Source organism: Pristiophorus japonicus, chromosome 15 (genome assembly GCF_044704955.1).
Source record: "Pristiophorus japonicus isolate sPriJap1 chromosome 15, sPriJap1.hap1, whole genome shotgun sequence".
Taxonomy (NCBI): Eukaryota; Metazoa; Chordata; class Chondrichthyes; family Pristiophoridae; genus Pristiophorus; species Pristiophorus japonicus.
In genome coordinates, this window is record NC_091991.1 from 31,966,342 (window position 1) to 31,979,349 (window position 13,008).

At 47.8% G+C, this 13,008-nt stretch overlaps 1 protein-coding gene across 7 annotated transcripts in view; it reads left to right on the plus strand.

The window, feature by feature from the left end:
• The window catches only part of xpot (exportin, tRNA (nuclear export receptor for tRNAs)), a 62,676-nt gene that overhangs the window by 5,898 nt on the left and 43,770 nt on the right, over window positions 1–13,008 (plus strand). For 6 of the 7 annotated variants that reach the window (XM_070900281.1, XM_070900284.1, XM_070900279.1 and 3 more), the window contains exons 5-8: window positions 4,398–4,467; window positions 5,514–5,741; window positions 10,012–10,196; window positions 12,649–12,817. In XM_070900281.1, coding sequence (XP_070756382.1) covers window positions 4,398–4,467; window positions 5,514–5,741; window positions 10,012–10,196; window positions 12,649–12,817 — 652 coding nt within the window. The remainder of the gene's footprint in view (window positions 1–4,397; window positions 4,468–5,513; window positions 5,742–10,011; window positions 10,197–12,648; window positions 12,818–13,008) is intronic. The other variant, XM_070900286.1, reaches the window with a different exon arrangement.

Below are 13,008 nucleotides of genomic sequence, written 5' to 3' on the forward strand. Positions count from 1 at the left end.
CTCTCTGCCCCACTCTCTCTCTCTGCCCCACTCTCTCTCTCTGCCCACTCTCTCTCTCTGCCCCACTCTCTCTCTCTGCCCCACTCTCTCTCTCTGCCCCACTCTCTCTCTCTGCCCCACTCTCTCCTCTGCCCCACTCTCTCTCTCTGCCCCACTCTCTCTCTCTGCCCCACTCTCTCTCTCTGCCCCACTCTCTCTCTCTGCCCCACTCTCTCTCTCTGCCCCACTCTCTCTCTCTGCCCCACTCTCTCTCTCTGCCCCACTCTCTCTCTCTGCCCCACTCTCTCTCTCTGCCCCACTCTCTCTCTCTGCCCCACTCTCTCTCTCTGCCCCACTCTCTCTCTCTGCCCCACTCTCTCTCTCTGCCCCACTCTCTCTCTCTGCCCCACTCTCTCTCTCTGCCCCACTCTCTCTCTCTGCCCCACTCTCTCTCTCTGCCCCACTCTCTCTCTCTGCCCCACTCTCTCTCTCTGCCCCACTCTCTCTCTCTGCCCCACTCTCTCTCTCTGCCCCACTCTCTTCTCTGCCCCACTCTCTCTCTCTGCCCCACTCTCTCTCTCTGCCCCACTCTCTCTCTCTGCCCCCACTCTCTCTCTCTGCCCCACTCTCTCTCTCTCTGCCCCACTCTCTCTCTCTCTGCCCCACTCTCTCTCTCTCTGCCCCACTCTCTCTCTCTCTGCCCCACTCTCTCTCTCTGCCCCACTCTCTCTCTCTGCCCCACTCTCTCTCTCTGCCCCACTCTCTCTCTCTCTGCCCCACTCTCTCTCTCTCTGCCCCCACTCTCTCTCTCTGCCCCACTCTCTCTCTCTGCCCCACTCTCTCTCTCTGCCCCACTCTCTCTCTCTGCCCCACTCTCTCTCTCTGCCCCACTCTCTCTCTCTGCCCCACTCTCTCTCTCTCTGCCCCACTCTCTCTCTCTGCCCCACTCTCTCTCTCTCTGCCCCACTCTCTCTCTTCTCTGCCCCACTCTCTCTCTGCCCCTCTCTCTCTCTCTCTGCCCCACTCTCTCTCTCTCTGCCCCACTCTCTCTCTCTCTGCCCCACTCTCTCTCTCTCTGCCCCACTCTCTCTCTCTCTGCCCCACTCTCTCTCTCTCTGCCCCACTCTCTCTCTCTGCCCCACTCTCTCTCTCTCTGCCCCCACTCTCTCTCTCTCTGCCCCACTCTCTCTCTCTCTGCCCCACTCTCTCTCTCTCTGCCCCACTCTCTCTCTCTCTGCCCCACTCTCTCTCTCTCTGCCCCACTCTCTCTCTCTCTGCCCCACTCTCTCTCTCTCTGCCCCACTCTCTCTCTCTCTGCCCCACTCTCTCTCTCTCTGCCCCACTCTCTCTCTCTCTGCCCCACTCTCTCTCTCTCTGCCCCACTCTCTCTCTCTCTGCCCCACTCTCTCTCTCTCTGCCCACTCTCTCTCTCTCTGCCCCACTCTCTCTCTCTCTGCCCCACTCTCTCTCTCTCTGCCCCACTCTCTCTCTCTGCCCCACTCTCTCTCTCTGCCCCACTCTCTCTCTCTGCCCCACTCTCTCTCTCTGCCCCACTCTCTCTCTCTGCCCCACTCTCTCTCTCTGCCCCACTCTCTCTCTCTCCTCTCTCTCTCTGCCCCACTCTCTCTCTCTCTTCTCTCTCTGCCCCACTCTCTCTCTCTCTCTCTCTCTGCCCCACTCTCTCTCTCTCTCTCTCTCTCTGCCCCACTCTCTCTCTCTCTCTCTCTCTTGCCCCACTCTCTCTCTCTCTCTCTCTCTCTCTGCCCCACTCTCTCTCTCTCTCTCTCTCTGCCCCACTCTCTCTCTCTCTCTCTCTCTCCTCTCTCTGCCCCACTCTCTCTCTCTCTCTCTCTCTCTCTCTCTGCCCCACTCTCTCTCTCTCTCTCTCTCTGCCCCACTCTCTCTCTCTCTCTCTCTCTGCCCCACTCTCTCTCTCTCTCTCTCTCTGCCCCACTCTCTCTCTCTCTCTCTCTCTGCCCCACTCTCTCTCTCTCTCTCTCTCTGCCCCACTCTCTCTCCGTCTCTATTGATTCTACTTTTGAGTTCAATAAGATGAAAGCACTATGTTGAGAAGATTGCTAATGCTACAGAAATATCAATACTCCCTAATTGTTAATTGCTATATGAATGGTGTTTTCTGTCGCTTTGTACTGAGCGTGTTGGTTTCAGCAGCGATGCATGGCCGTTGTGAGTGACACTGAAATTGCCTGATCCTGCTCGATATTGCATTTGAGTGAAGGGTCTTGACAGAGGAAATGTGATGAGGGTGACAGTAACACAGAAAATTGGAAAACATCCATCAGCATTACTTTTTGTAGCAATTCTTATCAATGTCTCCATCATTGTATTTTACTGCGTTGTCGATATGTTGACGTATGCATTGTTTTAATCTGTGAATCTACATAATCTTGTGTCTGCATACACTTCCTATGATCTTTTTTCCATTATAAATTCCTATGTCCACCGTTCTAATGGAACCTGTCAAGCCGCATTTCAATCTGATTTTGGGAAATGTCTGATTGGCATGGTTCTAAGAACTTTCTGGATGAGGACATAAAGATGGAAAGGCAAAATACTTCAGATGCTGTAAATCTCAAATCTAAACAGAAAATGCTGGAAACACTCAGCAGGTCAGGCAGCATCTGTAGAGAGAGAGGGAGAAACCAAGTTAACGTTTCAGGTCTGTGACTTTTCGTTAGAACAGGAAAATGATACAGATGTAACCGGTTTTAAGCAACTACAGAGGCTGGGGAAAGGGAGGAAAGAACAAAAGGGAAGGTCTGTGATGGGGTGGAAGGCAGGAGAGATTAACTGGACAGCGGAATCATTACCAGCACCCGCTGTCCGCAAAAATGGGAGCAGAGGTTATGATCTGAAATTGTTGAACTCCGTGTTGAGTCCGGCAGCCTGCAAGGTGCCTGATCAAAAGATGAGTCGCTGATCTTCAAGAATCCGTTGAGCTTCACTGGAACAGTGTAGGAGGCCGAGGTCGGAGTGGGATGGAGAATTGAAATGGCAAGCGACCGGAAGCTCAGGGTCATGCTTGTGGACATCAAGCGTAAATCTCAAGTGCGAGCGTGACGGTCATTGCTTACTGCAACTAGCTACACATAATCAAAATACAGGAAAAAAATCAGTATTTTAAAGGATAAACTTGCCCTATGTATTTGGAGGTGAGCTTTCAACTACAAGTCTTCATTTGTTGATCCCAGTGAGAGACCAGGTCACCAGCAGCAGCGATGCTCTTTATAGTTACTTGCATATGATAAGAGCTTGATAGGGAAATTAGGCATGGTGGACTCTGCTGTATGTATCCGGTGGGGTGCCCTGATTCATGATAATAGATTGTCACCTGTGGCTCAGTGGGTAGCATGCTCGACTCTCAAGTCAGAAGCTTGTGGGTTCAAGTTTCACTCCAGAGACTTGAGCACAAAAATCTAGGCTGAGGGAGTGCTGCGCTGTTGGAGTTGGAGTTGGAGTTGCCGTCTTTCAGATGTGATGTTAAACCAACGTCTGCTCTCTCGGGTAGACGTAAAAGCTCCCATGGCACTATTTCAAAGGTGTTCTCCCCAGTGTCCTGGCCAATATTTATCCCTCAACCAACATCACTAAAACAGATGATCTGGTCATTGTCATGTTGCTGTTTGTGGAACCTTGCTGTGTGCAAATTGGCTGCTGTGTTTCCTATATTACAAAAGTGTCTGCACTTCAAAAAGTACTTAAATGACTGTAAAGCTTTGTGGGACATCGTGAGGTTGTGAAAGGTGCTATATAAATGCATGTCTTTGTTTTTTTAATAAAAGAAAATCTACCTAGTAATATGTTCACTCGGAATGTTTTTTTAAATTAGTTCATGGGATGTGGGTGTCGCTGGCAAGGTCAGCATTTATTGCTCATCCCTAACTGTCCCTGAGAAAGTGGTGGTGAGCCACTGCCTTGAACCGCTGCAGTCCGTGTGGTGAAGGTGCTCCCATCGTGCCGTTAGGGAGGGAATTCCAGGATTTTGACCCAGCGACGATGAAGAATCGGCGATATATTTCCAAGTCAGGATGGTGTGTACCTTAGAGGGGAACGTGGAGATGGTGGCATTCCCATGCACCTGCTGCCCTTGTCCTTCTAGGTGGTAGAGGTCGTGGGTTTGGGAGGTGCTGTCGAAGAAACCTTGGAGTTGCTGCAGTGCATCTTGTAGATGGTGCACACTGCAGTGATGGTGCGCAAATGGTGGAGGAAGTGAATGTTTAAGGTGTATGGTGTTACAGATTTTGGTGTTTACGGGATACTGTGGCACTTCAACGTGACTACTTGTTGCAAACTATGGTGCTATTTAAAGTCAATTCACCTAAATTTCTATTGTGTTAGATATGTCTTGTAAGTGCGAATGTTGTGTACAGAAAGTGAATGTTTTTTAAATGTTGCAGGTATGCTGTTCTGACTGAAGCACAACATCAACTCATTAGACAAACCATGATGACCTGGCTTCAGGCCCAAGTGAGTAGTGTGATTGCCCTGCCTATAATTATACACTCAAAATCCTGAAGCTCTTCAGGTGACTAGGAATGTATAGGTTTTCAAAATTGTCTGTGGTTCTTGCAAGTAACCATTGAACAGTTAACTTTATTATACGGGGAAAGAGCAGGGGGAGTGGGACTAATTGGATCACTCTTTCAAAGAGCCGGCACAGGCACGATGAGCCAAATGGCCTCCTTCTGCGCTATATTTTTGCCCTTGTTATCTCTAGACTTGACTACTGCAACGCACTCCTGGCTGGACTCCCACATTCTACCCTACATAAACTTTAGGTCATCCAAAACTCGGCAGCCCGTGACCTAACTCGCACCAAGTCCTGCTCGCCCATTACCCCTGTGCTCGCTGACTACATTGGCTCCCGGTTAAGCAACGCCTCAATTTCAAAATTCTCATCCTTGTTTACAGATCCCTCCATGGCCTCGCCACTCCCTATCTCTATAATCTCTTTCAGCCTCACAACCCCACGAGATGTCTGCACTCTTCAAATTCTGCCCTCTTGAGCATCCCTGATTATAATCGCTCAACCATTGGTGGCAGTGCCTTCAGCATCTTGGGCCCTAAACTCTGGAACTCCCTTCCTAAACCTCTCTGCCTCATTACCTTTCTTTCCCCCTTTAAGCTACGCCTTAAAACCTGCCTCTTCGACCAAGCTTTTGGTCATCTGCCTTAATTTCTTGTGTGGCTCGATGTCAAGTTTATCAAATTGTCTTATTGCTGTGAAGCACCTTGGGACATTTTACTGCGTTAAAGGCGCTATATAAATAAAGGTTGTTGTATGATTTTAGGATATCAAAGATACATGGAGGGAATATCTGGATCTGTTCAGATTTTTAAAAATTGGTTGTTACTTTCTTTGCTAAATTTGCTATCCCGTAATTATTAACTGCAACCAAAGTGGCTTTTTGACTTTATCAAACTGTGTCACAAACTCTTGATTCTGTGGGGAGCAGGTGCGTTAAAGTCTGCTGCTGAGCGTCCTCTTAAATGTTGACCATTATCCCCATCAGATGGTGAATCTGCACCCGGAGAAGACTTTTATTCGCAACAAAGCGGCTCAAGTCTTTGCTCTGCTTTTTTTAACGGAGTATCTTACCAAGTGGCCCAAGTTCTTCTTCGATATTCTCTCAGTCGTTGGCCTTAACCCTCGAGGAGTTGATCTCTACCTGCGAACCCTTATGGCTATCGATGCAGAAGTTGTCGATCGGGACATTGTTCATACAGCAGAGGTAAGAATGGTGAGCATGAATTTGATCCTCTATGGGTGTAATCTGTAGTAGCTTGTTTGTCACTAAAGTACACGACGGGTCTATAAAGTTGCTATATTTCAGTCAGCTGTGGCTCAGTGGGTAGGTTGTGGGCAAGTCCCACTCCAGGGACTTGAGCACATAAATCTAGGCTGCCACTCCAGTGCGGTACTGAGAGAGCACTGCACTGTCGGAGGTGCTGTCTTTTGGCTAAAGAGATCAGTGGGTATGGAGAGAAGGCAGGAGTGGGGTACTGAAGTTGCATGATCAGCCATGATCATATTGAATGGTGGTGTAGGCTCAAAGGGCCGAATGGCCTGCTCCTGCACCTATTTTCTATGTTTCTATGTTTCGGATGAGACATTAAACCGGCGCTGAACCGGCCGAAGGGACTCAATTTTTAAACTTTTAATCAACTTTTAAACTTCTTAACAATTCGGGAAAACTTTAAAATTTTTAATCAACTTGGAGAACTTTTTTTCTATAACTTTTAATCAACTCTTAATCTATTTACTAAACCTTCAATCAACCTGTATAACTTTTTTTAAAATTTGGAAATAGTTTTAAACTCAAACTTTTAAAACAACTTGGAAACTTTTGGGCAAATTTTTAACCTTGGAAGAAACTTTCCAAAACATCCCTCGGAACCCCACTGGACAACTGACCCTCCTAATGCCTGCCCCCCCCCCCAACCAAGCCTCGGGCCATCTACCATCAGTGGCGCTACTCGGCGCCGAGCTTGCGACCAACATCTCGCCGTAGGCAATTAGGCTTTTCCAGCATTGCCTGGTCTCCAGTCTTCTTGGACCCCCTTGCCACTGGGGACCAAGACCTTGCTCAGCTAAGCTCGTGTGGTTGTCAGTGTGCAGCGGCCACTCCACGTTAAAAGAACTCGCGCACAGGCATCTTCCACTTTGCTAATATGAAGTTCGGGACCTGGAACATCAGGACCCTCGTGGACAATTCCAACAGCAACAGGCCGGAACGCCTCACCGCCATAGCTGCCCGGGAACTTGGAAGTTTTGACATCGACATCGCTGCCCTAAGCGAGACCCAACGGGCAGGGGAAGGCCAGCTCAAGGAACATGGTGGAAGTTACACCTTTTTCTGGAAAGGAAAACCAGAGGAAGAACGCCGCCTTCATGGAGTTGGCTTCGCCATCAAAAATGAACTGGTTGCCTCAAAGACTTCCCCTGCAGGGTTAACAAACGACTCATGACTCTTCGCCTTACCCTATCCCGGAACCAATGCACCACAGTCACCAGTGCGTATGCCCCAACACTCGATGCAATGGATGAGGCTAAAGAGGGTTTTTATTCCAAATTCGAGACATCCCTGTCCCATGTCTCCACGGGCGACAAATTGATCCTCCTAGGTGACTTTAATGCCAGGGTCGGCAAAGACATAGCCCTCTGGGGAGGCGTGATTGGCAGAAAGTGGCTAGGGAAAGCCAACTCCAGTGGTACCCTACTGACAAAATGTCTAGATCACAAACTCCTCGTCACCAACACCCTGTTCCACCAGAGGGACAAATACAAGGCATCGTGGCAACACCCTTGCTCCAAACACTGGCACCTGCTCGACTACGTCATCGTCCGAGCCAGGGGTCACAAGGGTGTGTGACAGGAGCTGACGACTGCTGGACGGACCATCACCTAATCCGATCCATCATCAATATAAACATAGCCCCAAAGCAGAGGGGACAGCAGAAGCAGTGCCGCAAAAAAGTTAATGCCAGGGCACTTAAAGACTCAGCTAAGAGTGCCCTATACAGCCAGCGCCTCACAGCTAATCTGGTGTGCCTTGATGACCTTGTGATGCTGAATGCCCACAGCGCTTGGTCTGCCCTCCAGGTCTGCATAACCAGCGCCTGTGAAGTTTGATGAAAACACAGAAACGTAGAAACATAGAAAATAGTTGCAGGAGTAGGCCATTCGGCCCTTCGAGCCTGCACCACCATTCAATAAGATCATGGCTGATCATTCACCTCCGTACTCCTTTCCTGCATTCTCTCCTTTGATCCCTTTAGCCGTAAGGGCCATATCTAATTCCTTCCTCAACAACTCTGTGGTCGAGAATTCCATAGGTTAACAACTCTGAGTGAAGAAGCTTCTCATCATCAAGATCAAAATGATCAGGAGATCCAAGAACGAATAGATCGTAAGCGCAGAGCATTTCTGAGCCTCGAGCAACAACCCAACTCAGGAGCTGCAAAGCAACGTTAGATGGCTCAAGGCTGAGGTCCCACAAAAAACCTGGGACCTAAAGAACAGGTGGTGGAAGGAGAAAGCACAGGAGATGCAACAACTGGTCGACAGCCACGATATGCGAGAATTCTTCATTGCAGTCAAGGCCATCTACGGTTCAAACTCCCAAGGCCCCACCCCACTCCTGGCCAAGAACTGGGAAACACTCATCAAGGACACCGAGGCAATCAGGGCCCGCTGGAAGGAGCACTTTGAAGATCTCCTCAATCAAGACCCTGCCTTTGACTCGAGTGTTCTCAACTCCATCCCGCAGCATGCGACCCGCCACCACCTCAGTGAAACCCCAACACTGCACGAGGTAGGCAAAGCCATAAAACAGCTCAAGAATAACAAGGCTACAGGTGCTGATGAAATTCCTGCTGAGGTGCTAAAATATGGCGGAGAGGCGCTGATGCCGCGGATACATGACCTCATCTCTCTCATTTGGAGGGAAGAGAGCATGCCGGGAGATCTCCGAGATGCATTGATTGTGACCATCTTTAAAAAGGGGGACAAGTCCGACTGCGGCAACCACAGGAATCACCCTGCTATCAGCCACTGGGAAAGTTGTCGCTAGAGATCTCCTCAACCGTCAGTCCTTACACATGGCCTTTTTTGATCTTACAAAGGCCTTTGACGCTGTCAACCGTGAAGGCTTATGGAGCATCCTCCCTCTGTTTTGGAAGTCCTCAAAAGTTTGTCAACATCCTCCGCCTGCTCCACTGCGAAATGCAGGCCTTGATCCTTACCAGCGGTTCCATTACAGACTCCATCCACGTCCGGACCAGGGTCAAACAGGGCTGCGTCATCGCTCCAACCATCTTCTCAATCTTCCTCGCTGCCACCTCACAGTCAACAAGCTCCCCGCTGGAGTGGAATGAAACTACAGAATCAGTGAGAAGCTGTTTAATCTTCGCCGCCTCCAGGCCAGGTCCAAGATCACCCCAACCTCTGTCATTGAGCTGCAGTACGCGGACGACGCCTGCGTCTGTGCACACTGAGGCTGAACTCCAGGATATAGTCAATGTATTCACCAAGGCATATGAAAGCATGGGCCTTACACTTAATATCCGTAAGGCAAAGGTCCTCCACCAGCCGGTCCTCATCGCACAGCACTGGCCCCCAGTCATCAAGATTCACGGCGCGGCCCTTGACAACATGAACCACTTCCCATACTTCGGGAGCCTTTTATCAACAAAGGCAGACATTGATGTGGAGATTCAACATCGCCTCCAGTGCGCCAGTGCAGCCTTTGGCCGCCTGAGGAAAAGAGTGTTCGAAGACCAGATCCTCAAATCTACCACCAAGCTCATGGCCTACAGGGCTGTAGTAATACCTGCCCTCCTGTATGGATCAGAGGCATGGACGATGTACAGAAGGCACCTCACATCGCTGGAGATATATCACCAACGATGCCGCCACAAGATCCTGTAAATCCCCTGGGAGGACAGGCGCATTAACATCAGTGTCCTCGCCCAGGCTAACATCCCCAGCATTGAAGCACTGACCACACTCGATCAGCTTCGCTGGACAGGCCACATAGTTCGCATGCCAAACACAAGGCTCCCTAAGTAGTTGCTCTATGCGGAGCTCCTTCACAGCAAACGAGCCAAAGGTGGGCAGCGGAAACATTACCAGGACACCCTCAAAGCCTCCCTGGTAAAGTGAGACATCACCACTGACACCTGGGAGTCCCTGACCGAAGACCGCCCTAGCAAATCAGTTCTCCGCCCCTTTCCCCCGACGAATGTCTGTCCTACTTGTGACCGGGTCTGTGGCTCTCGCATTGGACTGTCCAGCCACCAAAGGACTCTAGGAGTGGAAGCAAGTCTTCCTCGATTCCAAGGGACTGTCTATGATGATGATGATGACACTTCAAAAAGTACTTCTTTGGGTTGAAAAGCACTTTGGGGAGTCCTGAGGTTGTGAAAGGCGCTATATAAATGCAAGTCTTAGTGCTTTATTAGAACAATTGTATAGTGATTTGTTAAAGAATATTTTCTGTAACTCTCCAGGAGTGTAGGCGAAATACCTTAATAAAAGATGCAATGAGGGAACAATGTATACCAAATCTCGTGGAGTCCTGGTATCAGATCCTGCACACCTATCAGCAAACCAACTCTGAACTAACATGTCAGTGCCTTGAGGTTGTCGGAGCCTTTGTCTCCTGGATTGACTTGAATCTGATAGCAAATGACAGGTACGTGTTTTTGAACGCATTTTTGTCTTCTATTAAAATTGTTTCTCTCTCAATCATTTGTCAGAGAAAAGCATCTTTGTTTATACAAATAGGACCCATTAGAGTTCTTTGTAATACTCCATCATTTGGTGTGAATTGCTTCCTTTAGAAAAGTGGTCCGAGGTAATCAGATTGGTTAATGGATTATAACAAGTAGCGCTGTTTGTGGGAGCAGGCTGTGTGCAAATTGGCTGCTGCATTTCCTACATTACAACACTGACTACACTTCGAAAGTACTTGATTGGCTGTGAAGTGCTTTGGGCGCGGCTAAGGTCATGAAAGGCGCTATATAAATGCAAGTTCTTTTTCTCTAGTTTGCACAATTTTTTTGGCAAACAAAATCTACTGGGCCCACACAGCAAAATCTGAAGTCGGACCTCATGGTTGGTCTCGATCCAGATAAAAACTTGAGCTTGGGAGTTCTCTGGCTGTTATGAAGCTTCACTCCCAAATTCTACTTTTTTAAAAAAAAACAACTACTTCTCTCTTCCCACACAAGTGTGCTTCCCTGGTCGGTGTCTTTGTGGGGCTAGCTGAATTAAACTAAAGCTGTATTGGACAAAAATTACAGGTTGGGCTTATACTCATTGGAGTTTAGAAGAATTGAGAAGTGATCTTCTTGAAACATATAAGATTCTGAGGGTAGATGCAGAGAGGATGTTTCCTCTCGTGGGGGAATCTAGAACTAGAGGGCATAGTTTCAGAATAAGGGGTCGTCCATTTAAAATGGAAATGAGGAATTTATTTTCTCAGAGTAGTGAATCTTTGGAATTCTTTCCCCCAGAGAGCTGTGGAGCTGGGTCATTGAATATATTTAAGGTGGAAATAGACACATTTTTGAACGATAGGGGAGTCAAGGGTGTCTTGGGTTATGGGGAACGGGCAGGGAAGTGGAGTTGAGGCCAGGATCAGATCAGCCAGGATCTTATTGAATGGCGGAGCAGGCTTTAGGGCGGCCAAATGGCCTACTCCTGCTCCTATTTCTTGTATTCTTATCCCATGTGTGCAATACTTTAGTTTTTCAAATTTCACCAGCTCCTTCTGCAGTGGCCCAGTGGGGAGGGGGAGCAAGGGATGTTGTGCATGGGACACATAAGGAAAAGTGAGGTGGGGGCCGTGATTTGGTCTGGTTCCTGGTCTCAAACCCTGCCTGTAGTGCAAACCGGAGAACGGCAGGTTCAAACTGAAACTCGCACACTTTTTTATACTCCGTGAAAGTTAAATGTCTTTGTGTACGGCATTGAATACTGTGGTGTCCAGGAGAGGAAGTTAGGTTGCTACAGAGCAAGATGGTCGTCTTATTGCAGAGTCGGCCCGCGAATTGTCCAGACATGGTGTGGCTGGCAGTGAAGAATCGCTTGCTCTCATTTTAAACTTTTCTGCTGGTATGTTTCTCCATTTAACTTGTCATCTTCTGTACGATGACTAATCCTTGATTTATACTTCATTGTTTAAATGATGCGATCTGATCATGAAGGGCCCAGTGGTGTCATGGGTCCAGGGCAACGGTGTTTCCAAAATTCAGTATTCAAGTATAATTGTCACACTGAATTTTTTTTAAAATTGTCAAATATAATGACATTTCCCTTTTAATGTTCGTGTATTTATCTGGTTTAATTCAAAATCTATCTCCATCATTTAGGTCTGAGAAGTAGAAAATATACATAATGTTTGAATTGAAATCTATTGTAATAACTGCACAAACAGTAAATGAAGTTCAGGCAAGTATCCTCCCTTGTCTGTGTGCATAGAATTACCACCAGAACAACTGCAAAAGAACATAACCAGGAGTAGGCCATAGGGCCCCTCGAGCTTCTACCTCAGCTCCACTTTCCCGCTCGATTCCCATATCCCTTGATCCCCCTAGAGTCAAAGAATCATTTGATCTCAGCCTTGAATATACTCAACAACTCAATATCCACAGCCCTTTGGGGCAGAGACTTCCAAAGATTTGCAACCTCTATAAGTAATAAAGAACAGGCACTCCGTGTGAACTTAAAAATGTGGTAACGTTAGCTCCCAGATCTCCCAAAGAGCTGTGGAGACTGGGTCACTGAATATATTTAAAATGGAGACAGACAGATCTTTGAACGATAAGGAAATCAAGGGTTATGGAGAGCGGGCAGGGAAGTGGAGTTGAGGCCAAGATCAAATCAGCAATGATCTTATTGAATGGCGGAGCAGGCTCGAGGGGCCAAATGGCCTACTCCTATTTCTTATGTTATGTCGTGTGTTTTTGTCTGGATACATGTACTGGCAGTGGTGTTTCAGGTTGGGAAGTTTATTGTTGTATTGCACGACGGAAAAGATAAATTATGTAGGAAAGCTTTACTGTAGGGTATTAAAATTGTGTGTTTGTCTCTAGCACACAGTCTGCAACAATTTATTTTCTCTTTAATTATTTCTTTTCTAGGTTTGTAAATGTGTTGCTCAGTCACATGTCAGTGGAAGTCCTCCGTGAGGAAGCCTGTGACTGTCTATTTGAAATAGTAAATAAAGGCATGGATCCTATTGATAAGACTAAACTTGTAGAATCGCTTTGTCAGGTGCTACTGGCTTCGGGCTTCTTCAACACTGAGCAGGTCCGTGCTACAGTACACTCACAGCAAGTATTCATTTTTCTTTGTATTTGGATGAGCTCCCTCTGATAGTTTGAAAGTTGTAATAAGGCAGATATTTTTGACTAATAAGCGTGGTTACCATTTAGCACTGTGGTAATACTGTTAAGGTACATGCAATTAAATCATAAATTTACGACACAGAAAAAGGCCAT